Raw genomic sequence first — 25830 nt, forward strand, 5'->3', positions numbered from 1 at the left:
AGAAGGCTTTCAATCGAGTAGACTCGAGAAAGTGTTGGAAAGATTTGGGTTTGGCCCAAAAATGATCACGATGATATTAGCCAAAGCCCAAGCCGCAAAGCCAGATTTAACAGGGTACTTTCTGGAGATTTCAAGTTGGAAAAGGGACCAAAACAGGGTTGTCTCTGTTCCCGCTTTTATTCGTGCTGTCTACAGGACTTCTTTCAGTGTACATAAGAGAGACGAGGCAGATGATGAGGTGCTGATGATGATGGAGGGACTTTTGTTCTGGAGGAGAGAGATAAACGTAAAGCCAGAAACTCTGGATAGTCTAACATGTCCAAATCACATATTCTGAACCTAACGCTGAACTAATACTCACAGTTAAAGTAGAGATTTTAGAGCAAAGGTAATCTTTTCATTGGGTGAAGAAATATGTTAAGTACCATTAACCTAACTACTAAACTCTTGCCATGTTTTAACGGTAACTACCCCAGAATGCTGAATTCTATTTAGCAAGACTTAGGCAAATGGGAATAATTGTACAATACATTGATAGGCCACATTGCAGTGTTGAAAACGATCATTATCCCTAAACTACGTCATCTTTGTTAGGCCCTCCCCATGGCTATACCTAGGAACCCACTAATACATATTCAAAATATTTTTTTCGAATATATTTGAGGAGGGAAACATACACAAGTTAACCCAAAGACTCTGTTAAGACCTAGAGAGCAGGGGGTATGGGTATTCCGGTTGTGGGAAGCTATTTCAAAGCTGCCCTGCTAAGAGTTTTGGGAGAATGGACCCAATCAGAATTTGGGGAACCATGGCTCTTTATGGAGCAAGCTGTTGCTGTAAAACACATTTGGAAGCAACCATGGCTACATGCCAGAGATAATGTGAAACCCACACACTAATATCACTTTGACATACGTGGAATGAAGACACAAAGATCCGGGGGTCGGCACATTTCCATCGCCCTTCACACCGCTATACGGGAACATCAGTTTCACTCCGCCATTACAAGAAAAGGCCATAGGCCTTGAAACAGGGTAGGTGTACTCAAATTGGGAACATGTTTGAGGGAGGAAGGAATAAGGATTGTGAGAAATGCAAAGCTGATTTTGGAGTATGGGAGTTTGACCATCTGGAATACTTCCAGTTGCATCAATGGCTAATGCCCCCTTCTAATAAATCTAACGTCCATCCAGAACTTACACCCATGGAAAGCATTATACAGGGTGCATCGTACTGGAGGAGACTGATATCAGCAATATTTAAGGAACTAATGAAGCTTAAATATATAGAGCAATTGGGGAACATACACGCCTGGGAAAGAGATTTTAATGTGCAATGGGAGGGGGAGGAATGCATGGTGATTTGTACAAGGATACCAAAATCTTCACCCAGTCTACACATTTTAGATGTACAGTACAAGCCGGTGCTATAGAGCCCCAGATATGCTATATGAGATATCTCACAGCAATAGTCCAATGTGCTAGAGAGGATGTGGTGCTACAGGTTCTCTTTTACATGCCCAGTGGGAATGCCCAACCTTAAGAAACTTTTAGCTCGAAATAAGAACAGCAACATGTGATATTGTTGGACACGACATACTGGATATTCTGGGGTTTAGCCTATGGGGATTGCAGAGCAAATACTAAGATGAATGGAACGGGACTGACCTATACTTAACTCGGAAACACTTATTGGCAGCAAAATGGGAAATTGTAAGACTATGGAGAAAACCTGAGACACCAACAAAGGTCCTATTGCTATAAAATGTTTGGGATATGTTTGTTATGGGACATGCTTCATATACGCTGGAAAATGAAATGTCACTGTTCTATAGTAGATGATCGACGTTTCATTTATTCTGGGTAATCACAGAGCTCAAAAGTAGCACTGGGAAGGTTTTTGTTAAGTCTGGGGCATAGAACAGAATGAAAGAACCTGGGAGGAAATCTTGTCACATTTAGACAATACCCTGCCTCCAAATCCTTCCGCTCTGGCTCTAACCATCTTCCCTGAAGGTGAGCCTGTTCATCTATTACAATAAGCCTGTTTTGTATTCTAATCAAAATGGCATTCCCCTAATGTTTACGTTTTGTGTTGCATATATGTTCACTTGCACAGTGTGTGTTCTGGCATTTAAGTCCTTCTTTCTCCCTTAAGTGTGTCTACTATAATAACATACATTTCATATCTAATATCTTAATTTTTCCATAATTGATTTACTTCTCAAACGATTCCTGGCCCCAATGATAGTCCATGTGAAAGCTTTTAGATAGTTATACATTTGTATAAGGGTTGAGCTATGTTTCACAAATATGGCTTTCTTTTCAGTGTAGCCATGTATATATGTATTTTATTTTGCTATTCTTAGCATTTTATTATTTCTGAACAGACTTGCTTTTCTCTTATTCACACCCCTTGCTGGTGTGCTTTGGAGTTGTGTTTACCAACTCACAGTTGTATGCCATCCCACACACCCTTTTCTTCCTAAGGCAAGCACCCAGTTCATTCCCTGGAATATACTCCCTTTGTTATTGTCCCCCACTCACCACTGCTTCACTTAAAATCTTCTGGAGATTATTAAAATATTCTACTGCAGTATGCCTCTTTGGGATATATGCATCTTATGCAATGCATGATCTTCATACCTCTTTTAAAATGATTCACCATTTTCTCCTTCAGCCAATTTCTTCTCTTACGTCTCTCAAAAATTCCTTAATCCCACTTTCCCCATTAGCTGGAATATACATTTTTTCCGCTTGAATATCACCTTAGGTTGAATCACCTTTTTGTAATACATCATTCCTCACTGTTAGGTTCACTGTTTTTAAGTAGTATTCTGTAGTACATTCCATCTTTTCTGTCATATAGGTCTCCAATTACTTCTAAATTCAGGGTACGTTAGTTTGCCCGATTTACCCCCCACCTCATCTACTCCCTCACTGATTCATCTTGTTGCTGTCTTCTGTCAGCTTTCTTCCTTTTCTCATGTATCACTTGAATCAGCCGTCAGGGTCCTCCTTACCTCTCCACTGTCCTCCTAAAGGCAGCTCCTTCCTCTCCTGCTTGATTTCCTGAAACTGGATGGTTTAATTGTTTTCTACTGCTTTTATGGAGGCTAACGTAATACATTCAATTATAAGTTTCAATCCACCTACAATTTCTTCTTTTGTGGTACTGATTTTCTTCATATTTTCCAGAAAGGTGTTTGGGGAGATAGTTCCTCTCCTGTCTGCCCCTCTGTCACTGTCCAGCTTCCACACGTCCAGTGTACTTGCCTTCTGTTTCCTATTAAATTGCCTGTTCAGGTCTTCCTAGAGATGTGTGCTTACTCCTTGTATGTATTAGGATGTCTGCTTCTTCCTGTTGTGTGAAATTAAAGTATTTAGAGCATGCAGTGTTTTCCTGCAAAATCAGGTATGGAGTAATGCCATGTTGGTTTCTTTGCTCAGTCAGTCCTCCTCCCTTTCACTATTATACATTAATCTGAGTTCCCTTCCAAACAAGTATCTACATCACCTTTGCTTTTAGTCATTTTCCATTTTATGTATGTAGCAATTTATCTGAACGGAAATTAGTTTGGAGAGGTGCTCCCAGTAGTAAACCCAGAGAAGTACAGAGACTATGTCCACCCCTCAATCAGTTTTTACTGATGTAATAATCGGGGGATTGACTGGTTCCCTTTTGATAGACTATGCTGCCCAAGAAACAGGGATTGTTTCCAGATCACCATCCCAAATCCCAACTTCAACTACTAGGCAAGGGCCTCTTTGGTTATTTGGACCCATCATGTGACTAACCTTTGTCAGTTAAGGCTTCTGAAAGTCATGCTCTTTTATAGCCTCTGAGGAGCTACCACTCTGATGCAATGAAGCTCCAAGTTCCATTTAATATTGTTGCGCACCCAGAACTTTGAAATCCAGTGCTACTTCAATGAAACGCACCTGTTTACAGCCTTTTGACTTTCTACTATGGCTAACTCCCAGTTTTTCTCGGCTTGACCTATAATTCTCACTTTCCTTCCATTTAGAGAGAACAAGCTTTTAAGTTAGGCTTTAAACTGACCCATTATGGCTTTTACAAAGTCAAGCAGAATGAATGTGAGAATGAAACAAAAGAATTATAGTTTTGAGCAATGCAGATTCATTGGGATGAGTACAACGCTTTGATCTCCTGGTGCAACACAACGTCTCTCAATCCGAGATCTGGTCCAAAAAGTACCTGTCAGTTTTCAGTCACAAGTCCATGCAATTCATTTTTGATTCCTTGTTTCTTCACATTGGGCCTTCTGCTTCTCCTTGCTTTGCAGATTTTCAGTAGACTCTTCCACCTAAGTCTCTGGACCATAGTGCAATTGCAAGTTATGCATGGGTAGTAGTAGCAAGAGGGAAGGCTAAGTACTTCCAGGAAAAGCCCATGGCATTACACCAGGGGTTGTGCCACTTTGGCTGGGGCAAGGGCCGGGCTTATTGTTGTACCTCTTATCCCTATCTGTGGACCAGACTCTGTACCCCAAAACCCAGCTTTCCTCTACTTGCTCAACGAGATGATCTCATGGCTAAAGTGTCCTCCTGTACTTTTCCTCTCCACTGTACTCCATTCTCGTCTTCTGTATCAGCTCCTCAATGCTTTTTCTCATGCGTGTTCCTCCTCCCCTACTGGCCCTGGCCCTGTCCTACTTCCTGCCTGACCCCCGCATGCCGGGCGCATCGCGGCACCACAACGAGGCTAAGCCTCACTTATCCAGCTCACTACATCCGCCGGCAGGCGGATGTGCCGGCGGCCCTACGAAGGCCATACAAAGGCCTGTTGAGAGCCTGTTCGGAGCCATAGGAGCCAGGGGCCAGGAACTCTGCCCTCACCGCTCCAGGTAAGCCAGCGTTACCACCTGCCACCTGTTTCTGTGCCTGCCTATGCCCGACTCTACCCTCTGCCATACCCTATGCCCATCTTATACCAGGGAACTTTCGGCCAACAACACTGCACTACTCCCAGTTACCTACTGTCTCCAGAACTATGTGCGTCCGTGACACCCCAGGAAATAGTAACCAAAGTGCATAACCCATGTGTACCACAGGACTGCAAGGTGTTACCCCACTGCATTTTTGCCAAATTGTGCTATTTGAAGTTAGGTGTTACCCCAATGTATTTTTGCCAAATTGTGCTATTTGAAGTTAGGTGTTACCCTAATGCATTTTTGCCAAATTGTGCTATTTGAAGCTAGGTGTTACCCCACTGCATTTTTGCCAAATTGTGCTATTTGAAGTTAGGTGTTGCCCCTTTGCATATTTACTGCCTACCACCTACCACTATTCCCGCGCATATTCCGTCTACAAAGCCACCTTTTTCAGATAACACCCACTTTGCTACTCCCACTCTGCTCACATAACGCCAGCGCAGTACTGCAGAAAATGCTAACTATATTACTCATCTTCTGTGCAATGGCCACGCCCGCATCCCTTGACATTCCCATCCAGGATACCGACTCAGGAGCCCCCCCTCCCGAGCCAGGTACTAGTCTCACCTACACAACTAGGTACTATCCTGACCCTTCCTACCTAAGATATCATTGCAAGTCAGGTCCTACAACTTTTGCCTCCCACCCTTGCACTACCACCCAAAGAAACAACAAACTTCGCGCCAGACTCTCTAAACTTCATGAGCCGCCCCGAAGATTCCTGTCTGATTCCAAATGCGCAACCAAAAGTTCTACCAAAGGCACCACTATCCCCACAACCAAGTCCAAACCTATCATTCATACAAACTTCTCGGCAAAAACGGATGTACATTCTTACAAAGGAGCTCTCCTCAATACCAGATCACTGGTTGCACATGCCCTTGATATTGCAGACCTAATTATCAAAGACAAATTAGACTTTATTGCTCTAACTGAAACGTGGCTCCACAATGCAGCAGGCCCATCTCTAATGCTAGCCATCCCAGACGGCTACACTATATCTAGGCAGGACCGGGTAGGTAACCGGGGCGGTGGCATCGCCATCATATCGAAAGTAAGTTTAGCTCTCAGACTAGCCCCGACCCAAACCCTGCAATCGTGTGAATCCCTCACCGCCAAACTCCCCATAAACAATACCCAATCCCTCACTATCCACCTGATCTACAGACCACCAGGTCCACTTGGAACCTTCGAGGAAGATCTACATAACTTAATTTCTAACAATGCGAAAACCACTTCACAACTACTGCTACTAGGGGACCTTAATCTAGGGTTCAACGACCCAGCAGACATACATGCCTCTACCATAGCCAATACGATCTCATCACTCGGACTCTCACAAAAAGTTAACCTACCCACCCATCTGAAGGGTAGAACCCTAGACTGGGTTGCTGATGCCAATTGCTCAGCGGTCATCTCCGCCACCACACCACTTCCTTGGACCGACCATTCGCTGGTCTCATTTAACCTATTGACCTCTAGATCACCTACCACAACTGTGTCACTGGCACCACCCTGCCTCACTAGAAATAAGAAAAATATCTCAATAGAAAAAATCATCCCAGCTATCCTTCCAACCCTAAACGCATTGCCAGACAATCTAGACCCCAACACACTAGTTCACGAATATAATAAAATCATGTTAACTACCATGGATAAAATTGCCCCACTCAAACTTCGCTCCAGTAAGCCTAAAACCCATTTAAACAAATGGTACACACCCGAACTCAAAGTCCTCCGTCTAAAAAAGCGCAAATGTGAAGCTGATTGGAAATTATGCCCCTCCAGTGAAAAGAAAGCCATCCTGGACACGATTTCTCGTCAATACAAAGCTGAAATTTGCTTAGCTAAACGGAATTCCTATAACATCCGCATTGCCAACTCCAACTCAAGTATGAAGGAGCTCTTCTCCATACTAAAGGAACTTGAGTCACCCATAGCCACACCCGACACCTGTACCAAGAACCAGACCTGGTGCACAGACATCCAACAAGCACTAGCAAATAAAATAAACACCTTACAAAATAAAATTCATCAAAAAAAAGATTCCCTAAACCTCTCTAACCCTCCCACTTCTCCGCCCAAAGTCTCACCAAGTATACACACTAAATCATTCACCTTCTCTAAAACCACCACCCTTGAGGTTGAGAAAATCATCCTCTCTCTTAAACCATCAAACTGTAAAGGCGATATCTGCCCTGCAAACATAAAAAAGGACGCAGCCAGAGACCTGTCACCCTTTATCTCCAAACTTATAAACGCCTCCTTCTCCTCAGGCAGTATCCCCTCCAACTTAAAACAATCTTGGGTACTCCCCCTCCTCAAAAAACAGACGCTCGATCCCCTCATCCCCACCAACTACCGACCCATCACAACTGTACCCTTCCTACTGAAAATCTTGGACAAAGTCCTATGTCCAGATTCAAAAATACCTAGAACTACATAAGCTACTAGGCGCCAGACAATCAGGTTTCCGCCCACTACACGGCACGGAAACAGCCCTCATCGATCTGAAAACCCAAATTGATGACCTGAGGGATAAGGGCAAGACAGCACTCCTCCTCTTACTTGACCTCTCCGCGGCTTTCGACCTCGTCGACCACAAGGTCCTCTGCAGACACCTTGACTCAGCTGCTCATTTCTCCCCAGAAGCTATCAAATGGATTGAATCCTTTCTGAGTGAGAGAACTATGAGAGTCTTCTCCCCTTCAGCAGCAGCAGACCCCTCTCCTATCACTTGCGGAGTCCCGCAGGGCTCCTGCGTCTCCCCCACCCTATATAACATCTTCACCAAACCCCTGTTCGACGATCTGGACCATCTGGGTGTCACCTACACTAATTATGCTGATGACACTCAGATTCTCCTCCCACTTTCAGGGGATCACAGTAAGGACAGTGAGTTGGTGAATAGGGTATATCTCATCATTCAGGCATGGATGGCATCTCATGGTCTATGCTTGAACGATGACAAGACAGAGCTCATCATCTTAGGTACCCCTGCCAATATCAATAAACTAGGCCTTGAATATGCTGATTTCAACATAGATGGTAATCTCATCAGAGTATCCAGGGAAGTAAAAACCCTTGGCTTTTATCTGGATGCCACTATGTCATTCACTAAACAGGTTAACTCACTAGCATCTACCACTGCGTACACTTGCAAATTAATAAGGGCAGGTAGACCTTTCCTATCCAATGACAGCTGCCTGATCCTGGCAAGAGCACTCATACTATCTAGGCTTGATTATTGTAATGCCCTCTATAGCGGTGCCAACAAAGCCATTATCCACAGGCTCCAAATCCTACAAAACAATGCCTTGAGAGCTGCCCTCGGCATTAATAAGAGAGATCATATCTCAACCACTAGACGCCAACAGAAATGGCTCTCTACAGACAACAAAATCAAACTAAAGTTGGCCTCCCTAACCCATAAAGCCCTCAACAATGCCGCCCCCAGTTACCTGATGGACAAGGTAAAGAGAAAGTCCTCCATCCGACTAACAAGAACTATCAATTCCAACCGTCTGATAATCCCCAGATTCAAACTCTCCACCATTGGTGGGAACAGCTTCCCGGTGAAAGCTGCCACGCTCTGGAACTCTCTGCCTCACAACCTAAGAGCTGACCAACCATACTCGCACTTTAGAAGACACCTCATCAGTCACCTTAACTCCAATAACCCTTGTATCTAGCTGCACTTTCCTACACCTATGTATAGATAGCGATACTCTTGTTCGTATCTCTGCCTTCGCCTCTAACAGCCCCGCACACTTCTGTACACTTACCTCCTGTATAGATATTGACTTTTAATGTTTGAAGACTTGTATACCTCTTATTCCTTATTAACTCTGTAATCCTGAATATTCCTTTAGGTTTACCCGCCTCTAACAGCCCTGTACATATCTGTATATTTACCCCTGCATAGATATTGACTCTGTATATATGAAGATTTGTATATTTTTTATTCCTGTAATTCTGATTATTTTTATGACTACCTCAAAGTGTATATTTCTGCAACATTGTAAGCCTCGAATTATCTTTTGCCTGCGCCCTGTTGCCCCTGGGTAAGGTGCGCTATACAAATAAATAAACAAACAAACAAACAAACAAACAAACAATACCCTTTTTTAAGGGCTTGTAGCACTGCATGCTCCTTCTCTCCCTCTGGTACAGGCCTTCTTTGGCTGTTCTCTCCACCTCTCTTCCTCTGAGGTCTCCTACAACCGCCTTCACTGCTCTCTGTCTCTTTCAGTCCCACACCTCCTAGTCTTTATCCTGCACATTACTATCTTCCTTGGTCGTCACCTGCTTTTGACTCTGCTTCTCCTCTTTCTACTCTCCTCCTTCCCCTTGATGTTCCTCAATGCCTTAATTTCCAACTACACCTTAGTTATCACATCCTCTCTGCTCTACCCCCTCCTCCTCCGTGGCTAGCTTCTACGCTCTCCAGCTCCACCTCCGTTTTCCTCTGATTTCGTCCTGAAGCACTCCTCCACTGTCTCCAAATGACCACACTCCTGAAACCACTTGTGCCATTTATAGCGGCTTGGCCATGCCACCAGTGATTGCTTCGCTGAACTACATTTAGGTGTGTGTGGTTTTATGTCTGAAAGATCAAAGTTGGTGGCTTCCCTACTATTCTGCTGGCTCTGCCCCCACTACATATAACCGTGGTCCAAGCATTCATAGAGGCTGGTTGTCATCTTGCAATCTTTCTCTGCACATGTCGAGGAGGTGACTGTTGCAGGGCACTTACATTTGTGGACAGTGCTCTCTAACTTGAGGAATTCGTGCATGGCATGGACCACGCATAGGTGTGCGCGTGCACACACATAGATACACACACACTCTCCGTTTCTATTACTCTAAGAGCCCTGCCAGGACAATAATAAGAGTCTAGCGACTCGACAAATTTGGGCAAACTCCTAAATCTGGGATCACAGGACCAAGGGAGGGCTGTATGGTCTAAGGGTACATTACTATTACGAGTTAAGGGTTTTGTGTCAAGATTTTCTTTTTGGCGTCAATGCCTGGCAATACCTCAGACGTGTGCTGGAGTAAACCATGGGTTCCTCTCTTCACTGCCTCCTGGCCCAGCATTGCTTAGCAGGCAGCACCACGAGACAACACTGGATATACCACACTTCACCCCAAAAGTCAGACAGAGTACTACATACTACGCTGTTATATTTCAGTTAATCAGCGTGAATTCATGAATTTAGTTCCGGAGTAAGAGAAGAGTGCTGAAGGCAAAAGGATATCAAGAAAAGAGGGGTGCAGATAAATGAATGAATCTCATCAGTAACTATTTGTGTCAATAATCCCCTCTTCTATACAGCCTATTACAGCTAAGCAGGTGTCAAGCTCCTTCCCAACCAACCCTTATGAGATGCTCAGGATAATCCTCTGCCTAACGTAATCAACAACAGAACTCAGTGTTTGAGGATGTCAGAGTTCCTCTCTCATTCTCCTCTCAATGCATCAATTTAGTAGGAGGAAGACCCACAGGAGACCCGGAGCTGGTTGTTCGACTTCATGCCGCTTTTGAGCTGTCCCATGCCCAACATTTTTGGAGCGTCCTCTGCCTCCAACCGCCCAGCAATAATGTCTGTTGACGTCCTGTGTTCCCTACTCACTGCTTCATGCTGCCTGCTTTATTGCAGCTTCATATCTGTAGCATGCTCTGCCTTCCAGATCCTCCATCTTCCTTAGCCACACTGCACCACATTTTTCAAAGGGAATGGGAGGTGACGGATATCAACTCTACTACACAGTCACTATATTTAGTCTAAGAGAAATCTCAAGTATGTTGCTTGTAATGTGAGCCTCTTTTTCATTTTCATTTGATATATGCTGAAAATCAATACAAAGATTCTTTCAATAAAAGATGAAATATACAAGGGCTCATTTTGATGGAATGCGATCTATCAGGGCATACTAGCCTTTTTTTATTTTTTATATAAAATGATGCTGGTAATTCTGTCTCTGAAAGTGAGATTTGCTAATCATACCTCACTTCCATAATGTCCCAGGCTCAAAGTATAGTGCAAACATGTAACTCTACTGAGACTGTCTACGGACAGCCCTCAGCAGCTGCCCTGTAGTTTGGCAAGATGGCAGTAAGAGAGTACCATGTGCATGCCTGCAACAGACTGATGGAACCCAAAGTTCAAACAGCTAGGGACTGCCTTAACAACAGGCAGCCCTGTTTAAAATAATATAACTGACCCAGAACCTGGTGGCAGATTAATAACTAAATATGATTTATGTCTAGTTTTCACATAGTGGCCTCTCACAATCTACAGTTACAATGGGCCAAACCCATTGGTGTATTTTTTTGTAAGCTAGGTTTCAAGTGACTCCTTCTGCCAGGGCCTTCCGTGTAATCACTATATAGAACTGAGTTTCACCCAAACAGACCATTTGAGCTCATCCAAGCAAAGGCTTTGTTCTATCTGGGAATAACTTGTCACCTTCCAGGAGAACAGGATCTGCATCACAGGGGGCAAGAGGGAGGACCACTGGCAGGCTGCCAGCAAGAGGGAAGTCACACAGGGGTGGTAATTTCTAGAGACTCTTTGATGCAAGGAAGACAGGTGAGTAGCTAGAGTTAAAGTAGTCAGAAGAGAAAGTACAGTCCAGGGTTGGGTCCAACAATCTTGGAATCTCCCAGGGCTCTGATACATTCTCTTACCCCTCCCCACTTCCTGCAGACAAAGCACTCTGAGACTGACATAACCAGTAAAAGACACTAATCACTGTAGCTCGGATTGGACCCTTACAGAAGGCTTGGACGTGACAGATAAAATATGTAAGGGGGTGAGGCCCCTTTTTTACATCATGTTTGGTCTTCAGAAGATGAAGGATTTTGTCTGGTGTATAGTCTGCCCAAAGTTTTCTTCCGTGGAGATGAAAATAAAAGACCCTTCCATCACTCATCCCACAGGAGCATTCGAGGTGAACTCTTTTGTGAACAAGGCATGCCTGTTGACTGAACAATGGCACCAGGATCCTGCTCACTTGGGTGTCAGGCCCTGCCAGTGCTCTCTCTCTGGCATCCTTCATGGCTGGGAAGGGCAGAACAAGGACTCACCTTGTCCCTGGAAACCCTGAATGGACCCCCAGCAACCCAGCAGCAAAGGAACAACTCTGGGCTCTGTTTTCCACCTCGATCTGCTTTTGAGCTGACTTGACTTTCAAGCAGTTTTCGAGCTGTTGCAGGTGCCCATGAGCGGATTGTGACACTCACTGCTTTTTGATCCGATTTCAGCTGCTGAGGCACTGACTTGGCAATTGCCTGCCCATACACCAGCAGCTTTCATGCTGATCCCCCAGAAGTAATGCATCACATTGTTGAACCTTGTCCACTGCTTAGTGACGCCGACTCGGCAATCACTTGCTTTTCACCTGATTTGATCATTTCATGGTTGCTGCTCTCCATCGCATTACTGGACCCTCTTGAATCGACTCAACCATCTCGAAGCACTCTATTCATTGGAAACAACTGACTTCACACAGGCCGAACCCGCTATAAAGCACCTAGAAGCCTGCTTTAACTGTGTCAGGAGTCCAAAACAAGCCTAAAATGTATTTCTAGTCGATCTGACCGTCTGGCCTTTCATAAAGGACCATAGTAACATTTAAGACTCACACTCCTTACCTTTTTAAAGACATCTTGAGCTTGGACATTGCTGCTGATGATATTGCCTGTCTCCCCAGACACAGAGTGCCTTTTTCATCTTAAAATCTGCATCGCATATTTTGTGTTTTCCCTTGCATGGGGCGTGGGGTTATATAGTGTTTTTCCTTATTATGAGTATATTTTTAGTTTAATGAAAGTCTCCTATTTTTATAGAACCTCGGTTAGACATTCACTTATTTTGGGAAGCCAGTACTATTGTTGCTTGGAAGCTTCTTTGCTAGATCACATCGCTTCTGAAGATTATAGCCTGCCCTTGGTCGAAGTAGCACAAGAGGAAAAGGAGATATATCTGTCAGGCTGTGCCTGTTTTACCCTTATGGATGGAACCACTGCTGGTTTAGTATTAGTGTGGAGCTCAGTAGGTGGTTTAAACAACAATCCTCCCTGCACTTCTGTACAGCAGTAGCCTGTCATACTTGTTTTCCCCAAAGTGTTATTTGCACGGACGGGTCTGCCAACATTTGCACTTCTGCGCTATAGAGTCTCCTCCCAGCAATATTATACATTAGTGAGAGACAGCATAAAGAATGTGTTAAAACAGGCAAAATCACTTCAGCCCTTTTTTGCACAACGTTTTGCAAAACGTCTAAATGCATGGATTCCCATGCAATCCGACTGCTTTTACCTATTGCTAAAAATAGGCAGTTTCCACAGGAATAAATCGGTTTTTGCACATGTTTGTGCAGTTGTAGCAGCAATGCACATGGATGATGTATATGAATATCCTGTTCCATGCCTCCATTGTGCCTGCAGAAATTATGCAAACCCCCAAGAACGGAGAATAAGGTATTGGGACAGGCTTTACATTTGAATGCCTATACTTAGTACCTTTTCTCCCTATGTGGGGATCTCGAATATTAAGAGAAGTGTTATAATTACCTGGACTATACAGTTCCAAAAATGTTAATTTATTCAAAAGGATTACGCTGTTTGGCAATGTAATCAATATAGTTCAACCCAGACACCAACAGTGACGAATAATATATTGTCCCTTGTTGAATTTTAGTAACTTTTCAATGATTATTCAATAGATTAGATGTTCTCTTTAAATGTTCATACACTTTTCTACCAAAGGTGTTTTGGTTCTGCCTCACATGTTATTTCGTTTTAATCTACTTCTAGCATGCCACGTCATTGGTGCAAGGAAGGGAGTTGCAAAAAGCCAGTGGGTCTGTCGGTTTTGTAAAGAAGGGAAAGTTCTTGAAACCCTCAACTGTATTGGCATTATTTAAGAAGATTTGTGTTTACAAAATGTGTTCATAAGGAAATTATGATTGCAATGAAAACCTTTGCAAGATTGATTTTGGGAAATCAAATCTCGTTGATTATGGCATTCTGTCCGTTTCTCAAACATTTATGACGTATGTTGGCGTCAGGAGGGTTCATTTGTATGTGAAATGTATGTTTTTAGTTTTACTTAATATACATATTCCTATTGACTGTTTTTTATATACCTTTCCTTCTTTTTGCAAACATAGACGTGTAAGGGTTTATGCAAACCATATCCTATTTTACAAAATAAATGAAAGAAAGAAATATTCCTATATGAAAACAGCCAAGGATGGAAGTGTTCCTCCATTTTTTTCAATGTTTGAAAATATGCTTTATTTTTCAGAAAGGAGACAGCGAAGAATGAACATGCAGCAATTAATGAATGAGAAAGTGGAGATTTTCGAAATGTAATTCTTTGCGTCTTTTCGTGTGAATAAATGTCCACCTCTTAAAAAATAAATGCTTCAAATGGAACCATGTCTTCTTTTGGTCTTTTTCCATCATACCTCACAGCCAGTCCACTGTACATGAAGTAGATGAAGTTTCCTTAAAACATAACTTGCAGAAAAAACCTTTTACTTGTTTTGCCTTCACAAACTTTAGCAATAGTAGGCATAATTTAACTAAAGATGGATATAGTGCAGACACTCAAAAAACGTTCTCCTGCACATGAATGCACAAACTAGAGAGAGGATACCAGAATGTGCACATCTCCGTTCCCTATGTTGAACAAGTGCAAGAAAAAGCCACACATTCTCCTGCACTTATTTAGAGATGGTGCAGGGGACTGCACAATTACAGAAGGGTTATTTCTGAACATTCTGCGCAGTTTCTTTAAAAAGGGAAAGCAGACTTGGATATATCAAAGATGAGGAATACGTGGGAGGACACAATCCATTCGAAGTAGTGGACCTATGTACCCTGCTGGAATGCACCTTCTCCCAACAAAACCCATCACCACTCCGCACTCCCATGTGCAATCCACCCTTCAAACAAGCGCACCTGCTGCTTAAGGGAATGTTCAGTGCAGTGCAAGTTTCAACTTCTTCCTACACTTTCATATGAAAATTAAACCATTCCTGAACGGTTTATTTTTAGAATAAAAATATAGAAACAGTAAAACTTTTTTTTAAAGTAGAGGAGCACAGCTCCCAACCACTCGTGCCCACTTCGACCACTGATTCTATGACCTACACATTTGTCAGAATCAAGCAAGCATAAAATATGCACTCTCCTACACTTTTTTCTTTATAAACTGGGTTCAAGGTATTTCAGATGGCACGCTTCCTTCTATTTTTTTGCCTTTTCATTTTTTTATTTTTCACAGTTAGGCCTTTTATGGAAATGCTTCTTAAGGGTAGAGGACCTTTGTAATCTGTAAAATGGTAGGGCTGGGATGCACTAGTATAAATCTCTCTCTCTCTCTCTCTCTCTCTCTCTCTCTCTATATATATATATATGTGTGTATATAATAGTGCGGCAGTCGTCCCACTATAGTAGTATAGTTAAGTTGAGTATCAAGTACCACAGGAAACCCAAAAAATGAATTACTAACTCATACAACCTATTTGGCTGAACATTTGCAACCAAAATTGTATTTACGCCACCCCCCCCCCACCCCCCGCCCCACCAGAGTGGACATTTTTTCAAAAGATCTGTTGAAAAATAAAGAAGGTATTAAGAAAACAAAAAAACGCTGTTTCGGCCTAGACCCCATTCATTCATTAATTTTTCCATAGAGTAAAATGTCAAATTTTTGCTCAATCGCTGCCCGGAATTGGAGTAGGTAGGAAACAACTTCAGAGCTGGGAGGAGATGTGGATAGGAGGCTGGGGTTATTGCATCCAGTCGGTTTTTAAATATTTGATGGAGAAGGGGGTGCCTGTTTCTCCCAAAATTGGAGTGCTATCTCTCATGGTGAATTGCAGTAGAGATTCTTTTCCAGAAAAAGCAGGAGAACTCTACTCCCTGGAGTGGAGAATCAAACAAATTTCAATATACTGAAAGAAGAGTCCAGAGGAAATTATTTATAAAGGTATCAACAATATTTATTTATAATGATGCAGCATCATTAGACCCTAAATTGTCAATTAATCTATAGACCAACAATTAAATACAGGTGGACTCACAACTGTGACCAGACACAAAAAGGACGAAAGGAAAAGAAAAAGAAGGGAGACAGAAATAACAACTCATTCACACCCATCTAAGCAATCTATCCTAATACATACATTCATAATCATTTCAACATCCAAATTCATACAATATATCAAATAAAATTGCATATCAACAAACATTTATGTGTTTTTTTCTTTTTTTTGTAACTTTTGTTCTGTCTTGGAGTATAGCTTTTTATTATGACATTTCAAAGACTCAGATGAAACCCAACCGGTTTCGACATGAAGGTGGTGTTTCACCACGTCTTCATCAGGGGATTAAAAACATTCTGTAATAGCATTGTCTTCATCTAAATCAGTCCCGCCTTGTGAGAGGCATACCCATAAAAGCTTTGCAAAGTAAATATGGGCGTGAACTTTCAGCAGGAAGTCACAGAGAGACCAAAATGTTCTAGCATGTATGAATTTGCTAGAATCTCAAATGAAGCTGCTGTGTTCTTCTTTTTTGAAAAACGCATGTGTAGCACCCATAGAGCAATCAGCGGAGGGCCTCGAAGTACCTTGAAAAGTTGTGACCTTGGTGAACGAGTTGCTACAACGTTGGGCAACAATCCTTTGCAGTAGAGAGGCTGACAGGATTTTCAGAAATGAAAACGCACCAATGTTCCCCCAAAATTCTATTGCTAATAATTTTTGACTTGCTAGGTGGATTTGGATGAAACTGTCAAAACACCACAAAGTTTGTCAACGGCCCCCCTGAAATACACATTGCGGGAACAATATGTTTTAAAATGAAAATGTTATTAAGAAAACCAAACAGCACAGTTTCACAGTTTTCAGCCCATTCACTTTTCCATAGAGAAGAATTGCAGTAGCGCGAAAACCGCTGGGCAGATTTGGACCAAATAAGAAACAACTTGGGCACAATGCTTTGATTTACAGGTTTTGACTGGTTTGGGGTAAATCCATAAAGTCCTTTTTATAACAATTTGACAGAGAACAGGGTGACCCCTGCTCCTTACAACCTTTATATGGGCCTTGGTGCTTTTTACAGAAAACAGGCTGAGCAAGGCTAATAACTTTTTTAAAATGTAAAGATGACACAGACAGCAGAGGTATGATGCAGTCATCTCTATTTTCAAAGTGTCTTACAGCAAGCCCCCAACGCAACGTACTGCTCCAGCTCCCACTCTGAACTGATTAACGTAGAAAAGAGAGCTCAGTTTGCATATACACATTCCACCCCAATGTTCCACCCTGACAGCCATGACATACATTGCATTCCATCCTGGGGTTTCCAAGCCTTCACAACATATCTCCTTTCCTTTTTTCAACATCTCCACTTCTTCACAATGGCAATCCTGTTGTTGTTCCAAAGTTGCCCCCCTCTTACTCTCACAGAACCATCCATAACCTTTTCCACCTGTACAGGCTTGGAATATAGAGGATCTCCTTTCTTCCTCACCACCCCCTTTTTAATCCACACCCAGTCTCCACACTGTACCTTCAATTTCCTTCCACTCCTCTTCTCATTCTCTTTCTCAGGCCCTTCATCCTTCTCTCGGTCAAGCTTCCTTTTCAAAACCTCCACCACACAATCTGTTTCTCTAGCCCTTCCCAACCAAGGAGGCACAACTCTGGTATTGGCTTTGCGCCCCCTCATCATCTCAAACGAACTAACCCCTGTAACACTTTTGGTAGACATTTGCATATACCCTCTCCTGAATAGCAACCTTCTTTTCTTTTCCACACACACCCGCCAACCGTATAGCCTCCAATATATACCTATCATTCTTTCCACCCTGCCATTACTTTCACAGTGATATAACGCTGTCTTCTTCTGCTGAATTCCACACTTCTTCACATACTCTTGAAAAACACCTCAAACAAATTGAGAGCCATTGTCTGTCAAGAGAATGCAAGATAATCCTTCCCTTGCAAATATCTCCTGTACAAATTCAACCACCACTCCAGTAGCTTCCCTCACAACTTTTTTCTCCACCCATCTAGATAGTTGGTCTACAAGAACTAAGATAAACTTTTCTTGACCACTCCCCAAATCTGCCAGTGCAAGAACATCCATTGGCAATTCTTCCCATACATCATTGGGTAACTCCATTTTCACCAAAGGCTGATCACCAGCACACTCACCCTTTCATGTCCGACTACACTCAACACATTCTCTCAACCTCCTTTCCACTTCACGGTTAAAACCCAGTCACCAATAGTCACTTCTTAGAATAGCCTTGGTGCGTGATACTCCCAGATGGCCTTCATGTGCCAAATTAACCACCCTTCTACGCAATGATTGAGGAACTATCATGCGTTCCCATCGATATAAAATACCTCCCACTGAGCTCAATTCTTCACGGACCTCTCAAAAGGTTCTCTCATCCTGAGACAACCTGAATTTGCTTGGCCACTCAGTCGTCATATACTCCTTTACATGAACCAATGTATCATAAGTGCTCATAGCCTCCACCCATTCCACCTTTGCAATGATTCCTTCATGATTTACAAAAACTAGGTCGGTAACCTCCTCTTTACAGTCTTCCTCCATCTGACCACCCAATCTTGACAAATGGTTGGCTAAGACATTATCCCTGCCAGAAATAACCTGGTGTGCAGTCATAATGTCGAAAATAAAAAGTCGAATGACAAAAATGTCGAAAATAAATGTCGAAAAAAAAAAGTCGAATCTATTATTTTTTTATTTATATGTATTTTTTGGGTTTGGTAAGTATAAAAAATGGGTAAAATAAAAAAAGGGGGGGTTGGGAGGGGAACCCCCGCATTTCGAAAAAAAAAACGTATTGAAAAAGAAATTCGACATTTTTTTTCGACATTTTTTTTCGACATTATGACTTCGACATTTTTGTTTTCGACCAAATGACTATAAACCAAATAACCTACATGCTAAATGTATGACTTTGCATCCGGTTGGCCCAACTTGCCACCTGTCGGAACACCTTGCTTAAAGCTTTGGACTCAAAAATGCTTTTCAATGGTTTATGGTCCGGCCTAATAACAAATTCAGCACCCCACACAAAACTGGCAAATTTCTCAATCGCCCAATGACATTCTAGAGCCTCCTTTTCCAAAACAGAATAATTTTTTTCTGGCCCTCTCAACACTCTCGAGGCATGGGCTACAAGCACTTTCAAACCTTCTTCGTACTGTGATAAAACTGCTCCAACCCCATAATCACTTGCATCCACAGTGATGCCACTTTTGCTTCTAGTATCAAAACTCTTCAATGCTTACCTAAATTAATTTCCCCCTTTATCCTGGCAAATTCCTCACCATACAAGTTGTTCCACTCAAAGTCAACACCTCTTTTAAGTAACTTCCTCATCTCCTTCACTTTGTCAGCAAAATCATGGATGAATTTTTGATAAAACTCGACCATCCCCAAAAAAGATCGAAGCTCTCCCTTTGACTTGGGAGTTCCCACTTTCTTTATTACATCTACCATCTCACTCTTGGGCTTAACTCCTGATCCAGATATCTTATGGCCCAGATATTCAACTCTCTCTCTCTTCTAAATACACACTTCTCCTGTCTTAAGGTAATACACCCATCTTCCAAAACGTTTAATATGCATTCAAGGATGGCATCATGCTCCTTTTAATTTTTTCCAGATATCAGGGCATCATCTTGAAAAGGTATCATACAAAAATGTCACCCTCATTTGTGCGCCCCCACAGTCACTGCGACTTTGGAGGCGCACAAAATGAGGGTGACATTTACTGCGCTCAAGCAGAGCAGGGGTTGCGGGGGTGTCCCCCACTCTTCCTGTGTGCAGTAATGGGGGTCAGGGGTTTCCATTTCGGAAAGCGGGGATCACGTAAAAGAAAAGCAAAAAGAAAAGCACCCTGCAGCGTCAGCTCCAACCCACGTTAGCGGGAAGAGCTGACACTGCAAGGATCACAGAGTGCGGGCGGCACATGTAGAAGTGTGCCACCCTAAAGGTAAGTGGGGTGGTGGGTTGGGAGGGGTAATGCAGGCCAGGGGGAGCAGGCACAGTGATCCATATGATCACTGCACCGTGCCATAACTGCCGTCGGCATTTTCGGCGTCGCAGTTGCGGGAGGCGCAGTGATCACATAGATCCTCTTGAAAACAAAACACTCCACTCATTCCATTGAATAATCTATTCATCATTCTTTGGAAAACGGAGGACGCAGACACCAGACCAAATACTCCTGGATTGAAAAATCCCCTCATGTCTTATGAAAACTGTAAATCTTCTGCTTTCCCCATCCAACTCTGTTTGATGATAAACTGACGCCATATCCAATTACGAAAATACTTTCCCATCTCCGATCAAAACCAGCATTCCGTTCATATTGGGTAACGGGTGTCTCTCCACCACAACACACTTATTCACTTCCCTTAAATCAACACACAATCAAAGCTCACCAGAAGATTTCCTCACCACCACAAGTGGAGAAATCCACTGCGCTGCATCAGCCCTCTCGATCACACCTGACTTGTACAATTTCTCAAGCTCCTTTTTAACACCCTATTTTAAATTTAAAGGAAATGAACGCAACTTAGCTGCCACAGGCATGCAACCCTTCTTCAAGATAATCTTGTGTTTCAGTACTTTAACTTTTCTTATTTCTTCATTGAACACATTTACATATTTCTGGCATACAAGATCTCCCACATGCATCACTTGTTCCTTTGCATTTGTTCACGCCAACCTAGCAGTGTTGCCCCCTTCTTTGTTAAATAGACCTTTCCATGGGCACATCTTCCCTTAAAATTAAGTTCTGCATCAAAATATGCTAAAAGTAAAATTTTGCCTAAGTTATAACCACCTGGGGGCCCATTCGGGCGCATTAAATCCATAACATCACCCGCCACATCTCGTTCGAAAACATCCCTTGACATAAGGGAATTCTTTGCACCAGAATCAGCCATCATAGAGACATGCACACCATTCACATGTATCATAGCGTATGGACTCTCACAACCCTCCTCATCCACAACAAGAATAGCATTAACAGTAATGATCTCTACGTGGGAATCTTCATCATCAGCGGGGGATCCTTTGCTTGCATTTTGCACAGACTGTTTTCCTCCGAGGACACATCGGGGATGCTGCAAAGTGTGACCCACTAGCGCACTGAAAACACAATCTTTCTTCTCCTCTTTGACTTTTGTAACGTGTCACTTTATTTTCAATGATGCCTTTCTCCTTGTCCTTTTGGCCCTTTTTCTTCTGCTTATTCTCTGTCACCTTCAGTACCTCTGCTTTAACTTCCTTGGCTTCTGCCATGATTAGCTTTGCTACGCATACTAGGGAATGTCCACTCTGCAAGCAATTTCTAAAACGTCATGTAAACTTGGTTCATCTTTGAGCCACTTGTCCATTGATCTAAACAACCAACGCACCGTTGATGTGAAACGTTGCTCGGGCAGGGCAGTATACCCGGATGACAAATCTTTGGAGAAGCAGGCCTGGTATGGGAATAAACCAGTGGTTCTGGCAGAGACAATGGGCCTCATTACATGGTAGGCGGTAGCCATGGCGCTATTAGCGCCATGGCTACCCCCTTACCGCATTCCGGGTCCCCGAAATAGGGACTTACCGGGTCATTCCAACCTTGGAAGACCTGGTAAGTCCCCATTCCGGGAACCATTCCCCATTCCCATTCGAGCCCCCATAGGGCTCAATGGGAATGGGGATGGAGCTAATAACGGTACCGCAATTTGCGTTACCGTTATTAGCTCTGAAGTCCCTTAACAGGTCCCTTCCATAACGCCTGGTAAAACCAGGCATTAAGGAAGGGACCCGCTAAGGGACCTCAGAATAGGGTGGTAAGGGATTACCGGCACCGGTGCCCTTACCGGTGCCGGTAATCCCTTACCGCCTACCGCTTAATGAGGCCCAATGTATGTTGTTTTGTGTGCTAAAGAAAAGCTGAGGAAAAGCTGTTGCAAAGGAATTGTATTTCTTTGGAATTCATCTTTTTGTTCTGGCAAAAATCATCCTGACCAAGACAAGCATTGTTGCTATTTATGAAGTGAGAACTTGTTCAAGGAGGAATAGCACCCTTGCATTTTTTGTGTTGGAACTTTCTATTGACCAGTTTTAACTGTGGCACAGAATCATGTTTAAACCTGGGGAAGGAGAATTCGCCCTGGTTGTGAATAGAGACTGTGGATACATTGTGAATTCAATTGTATGTTATTTTGAACCGCCATGCATTTCCTTATTCATTTGTTATGTGTATAAGTGTGAGAGACAGATATCCTTTATTAGAATATTTACTTTAGTTTTTTTTTTTAATCAGGGAAATCATCCGGGTAGGGATAGTCAGGCGTTCATCCAACTTTTAAATCAAATAAAATGGCATTTGTTGAGAAACCTTTACAACATGGTCCACCTCACATTTCTGACCCCTAACACACCCTGCAGGGCTGCCAATGAACTTGGACACACAGAAGAGCATCCACAGCAGGAAAAGCTCTGTTGGCACTTTGTGTTTGTCACTGCCCTCGTACATCTTGCAGATGTGCATAGCCTAGGTGTGTCTACAAGTACCAAGTGAAGGGCATACAGGACCCTTACACACTGTCATCAGTAAGCCTGGGGAAGGCAAATATGCCTAGGTGTAAACTGTGCACCGTGGTTGACAGAGGAGGTTGTGTGGCAAAAAGTGTTGTTACACCTCATAGACACAAGATTACATTCCAGATAGGAGCACAACTGGACCTCTGGAGCCTGCCATCATTCTGGACCTACCATCCATACCCCATGTCTGCCATCAGACGACCGGGCATGGAGAGTGGACAACCGGCAATTCCAAGGACCACAATGGGGACAGGCAACCCATGGCCCTGGCGTCTTGGCAAGGACCACCCTCTGTCCCCTTGCAGCTTGGCCCCGGGAGGCCAAACAAAGAGGTATAGGGTTGGCAGTGAGTCCCTTGTTATGGGGTGGGGCAAACACTGAAGGCATGTGAGTATTGTAGGTCTGGGTGACCTCCCGGGCAATCAGAGTGCACTGCTGGTCACACCATAGCTGGCAAACCACACAGTCCTATGCAGGACTCCTAGAGCCAGCCATGGATTGATCATGCACAGCATGGCTATGTGAGTGGGTGGAGATGTCAAATGACACCTGCCTTGGCACTTTTATATCCATTTACATGTAGCAACATGCACCCATGTCAGTTCGAGCAGAAAGCATGCAACATCCACAGGCACCCATTGCTGAGGTACAAGCACCTATGGTGTTGCCCCTAGCACAATCATCTCTGGTTCCTCATGCATTGGGCTAACAGAACACACTACAGTCCCTGAGAGATCGATGCTCTGACACAGCATTTTCAGTCTGTCATACACATGTGTCAGCCTTAGCATCTGAGTGAGGATGATGCAATGTTCAATAGCTAATGTGTGACCCATAGAATTCTTGTGCGTGTATGTCCATTACATGCCCCCAAAATCGCAATCTTTTCCCTATACCCATGTGAGACCATGTTGTCATCGACTCACATTGCATGCGCACAAGTGCACCAACTCATCAAAACACTGACAGTGCACATATCTACGCTTGTCCACAGCCCATATGTCTAGCATCATATGCACACAGCATCAGCAGGAAGCTGCATTCCAGTGTAGAGCACTGGAACACACATGCTGTGTGCAGGAGGGAGTACCTGCAATCATGCATACCAATGCAGAATACACAAACTGTAGAGCAGTGCACCACATGGGTACTCACCAGCAGCTTCCATACGTGACTGACACTCAAGGATCTGGAAGTCGAGTGCTGGGTAAAACGTTTCCAGGACCCCGAAGCTGAAGGGGTGACAAACGATGGCCGCCTGCACGGTGCACATCCACAGTGGCACCTGCATTGTGGGCTGCATTCACCTTCTCCTAGCTCCAGAGTTTCAGGTACTCCCAACGTTTCTTCACTGTGCCGAAGGAACGGACTGCCAGCGCGTTCATGGCAGCTGTGATATCCCCCCAGATCTTATGTCTGACCTTCACAAGCTGAATTGCTAGCTTGAAGAGGGCATCGCAGTAGGTCAAGCCTGATCCACCAGGATGCCAACTCCATTAGAGGTGACAATGGCAGCCCAGTCTGGTTCAAGGCAATCAAGGGAGAACAGGATGTAGTGACATTGGTGTCAAGGATGCAATGCTGTCATTGTGTGGGGTGTATTTCTGTGCATAAGTCTAAGGTGAGCAGGTCCGGCTCCTTGGGTTCAGTGGGAGACAGGGATATGGGAGGCTGATGAGAGTCATTGTTTCCAGTTATTATATGGCACTCGTAGGGGGGGGCAGATTGTGGTGGTGTTGGGTGCAGGGATACTGTCACTGTGTGGGGTGTTATTCTGTGTGTTGGGCTGAGGTGAGCTAGTGCAGCTCCATGAGTGTGGTGGGAGACAGGGATATGGGAGGCTGTCGAGTCATTGCCTGCAGTTGTTGCATGGCACTCAAGGGGACGAACACAGGGTGCAGTTTAATTTGGTGCATGGATGTGTTACCTGCTCTGACCTTGTGATTTGCTTTCTTCTGAGGCATTCTGCTAGGGGAGATGGTTTCTGCTAGGCAAGGACACATTGCTGTGGTATGGCTGCATGCCACACCTCGGAAGAGTAGGCTGGTTTTACCACCTACAGAGGGGAGCATTACTACATGCTGGGTACAGCTGGAGCAGACTCTCAAGGGTTAAGATCTGAGGTGAGATGGGCATCTTGTACTGAACTTTCAATTTTCCCTGTCGTATTACTATTCAGATGTAGATGTATATTATGAGATGTGTTTTTAGCAGGGAATGGAGTATCCACTTCACCTGTATATTGAGGAGGGGACACACTTAGGGTGGCTAGGGCAGTCTTCACAAGTGTGTGAGAAACCAAAGGGTGTCTCACTTGCTAGTCCCAGTGGATCTCTCTTTCAGGTGGCCAGGGCATGGCTACCGCCTTTGGATCTTGAGCCTGGTGTGGACCAGTGCGGGAGGATCACCTGGGTGGGTGTAAAGATTGGAGCGGGTATCTGTACTCCTGCCCCCTATATGACAGAGTAGAAGCACAGAGCACCCCAGCCAAGGTTATCTATAGAGTAGCTATGGACGAGCAACCAAGGCCTAAGCTCTCAGGAGGTGATGCAGGCTGGTTCTTAAGTACAGTGTAGTCCCCAAGCCCCCCACAAAGGAAAGTCCACACACTATGTTATGTGCTAACACAGTTCTTTATATAAATAAAGTTCAATATATATACACAATTAATAACACACTTTGTACTTTGTCAAATCTAATATGGCAAATATATACAATGGCCTCATTACGAGCTTGCCAGTCCGGATACAACGGTACCGGTAAGCTTGCCGGTACCGTTGTATCCAGACCAGCAAACTCTGAGTTGTGCTTGCGGGTTCCTTTCATTCCGCCAGGTCTGGCCTGGCAGAATGAAAGGCACCCGCGAGCACAGCATGTCGGATTCACCGGCACTGTAAAAAAACGGTGCCGGTGCATCCGACCTCCCCATCAATGGGAATGGGAAGCATCCCATCCCGATACCAGCGGATGGGCAATTACCGGGTCCGGCGGCTGGGGCGTAATGACCCGGTAATTGTCCATTCGCGGGTGCAGGATTTCTTTGCAGGTTTGGAGGTAGTCTGCCTGTACTACAGGCAAGGCTACCTCCAAACTTGTAATGAGGCCATGTCTATGTGGTACCAGACTTAACTATTCACTCCTTTAAAATGCACCAACTGCTGACAGTTCTACTGGCATACAAATCAGACAGTAATGTGTA

General features: G+C 43.8%; 1 protein-coding gene across 1 annotated transcript in view; it reads left to right on the forward strand.

Annotated features, from left to right (window-relative positions):
• LOC138568759 (uncharacterized) overlaps positions 1-25830 on the forward strand; it is a 149438-nt gene that overhangs the window by 62976 nt on the left and 60632 nt on the right. Inside the window, exon 40 of the mRNA XM_069646542.1 lies at positions 14272-14281. Coding sequence (XP_069502643.1) covers positions 14272-14281 — 10 coding nt within the window. The remainder of the gene's footprint in view (positions 1-14271; positions 14282-25830) is intronic.

Source organism: Ambystoma mexicanum, chromosome 2q, assembly GCF_040938575.1.
Source record: "Ambystoma mexicanum isolate Mex_15411 chromosome 2q, UKY_AmexF1_1, whole genome shotgun sequence".
NCBI lineage: Eukaryota > Metazoa > Chordata > Amphibia > Caudata > Ambystomatidae > Ambystoma > Ambystoma mexicanum.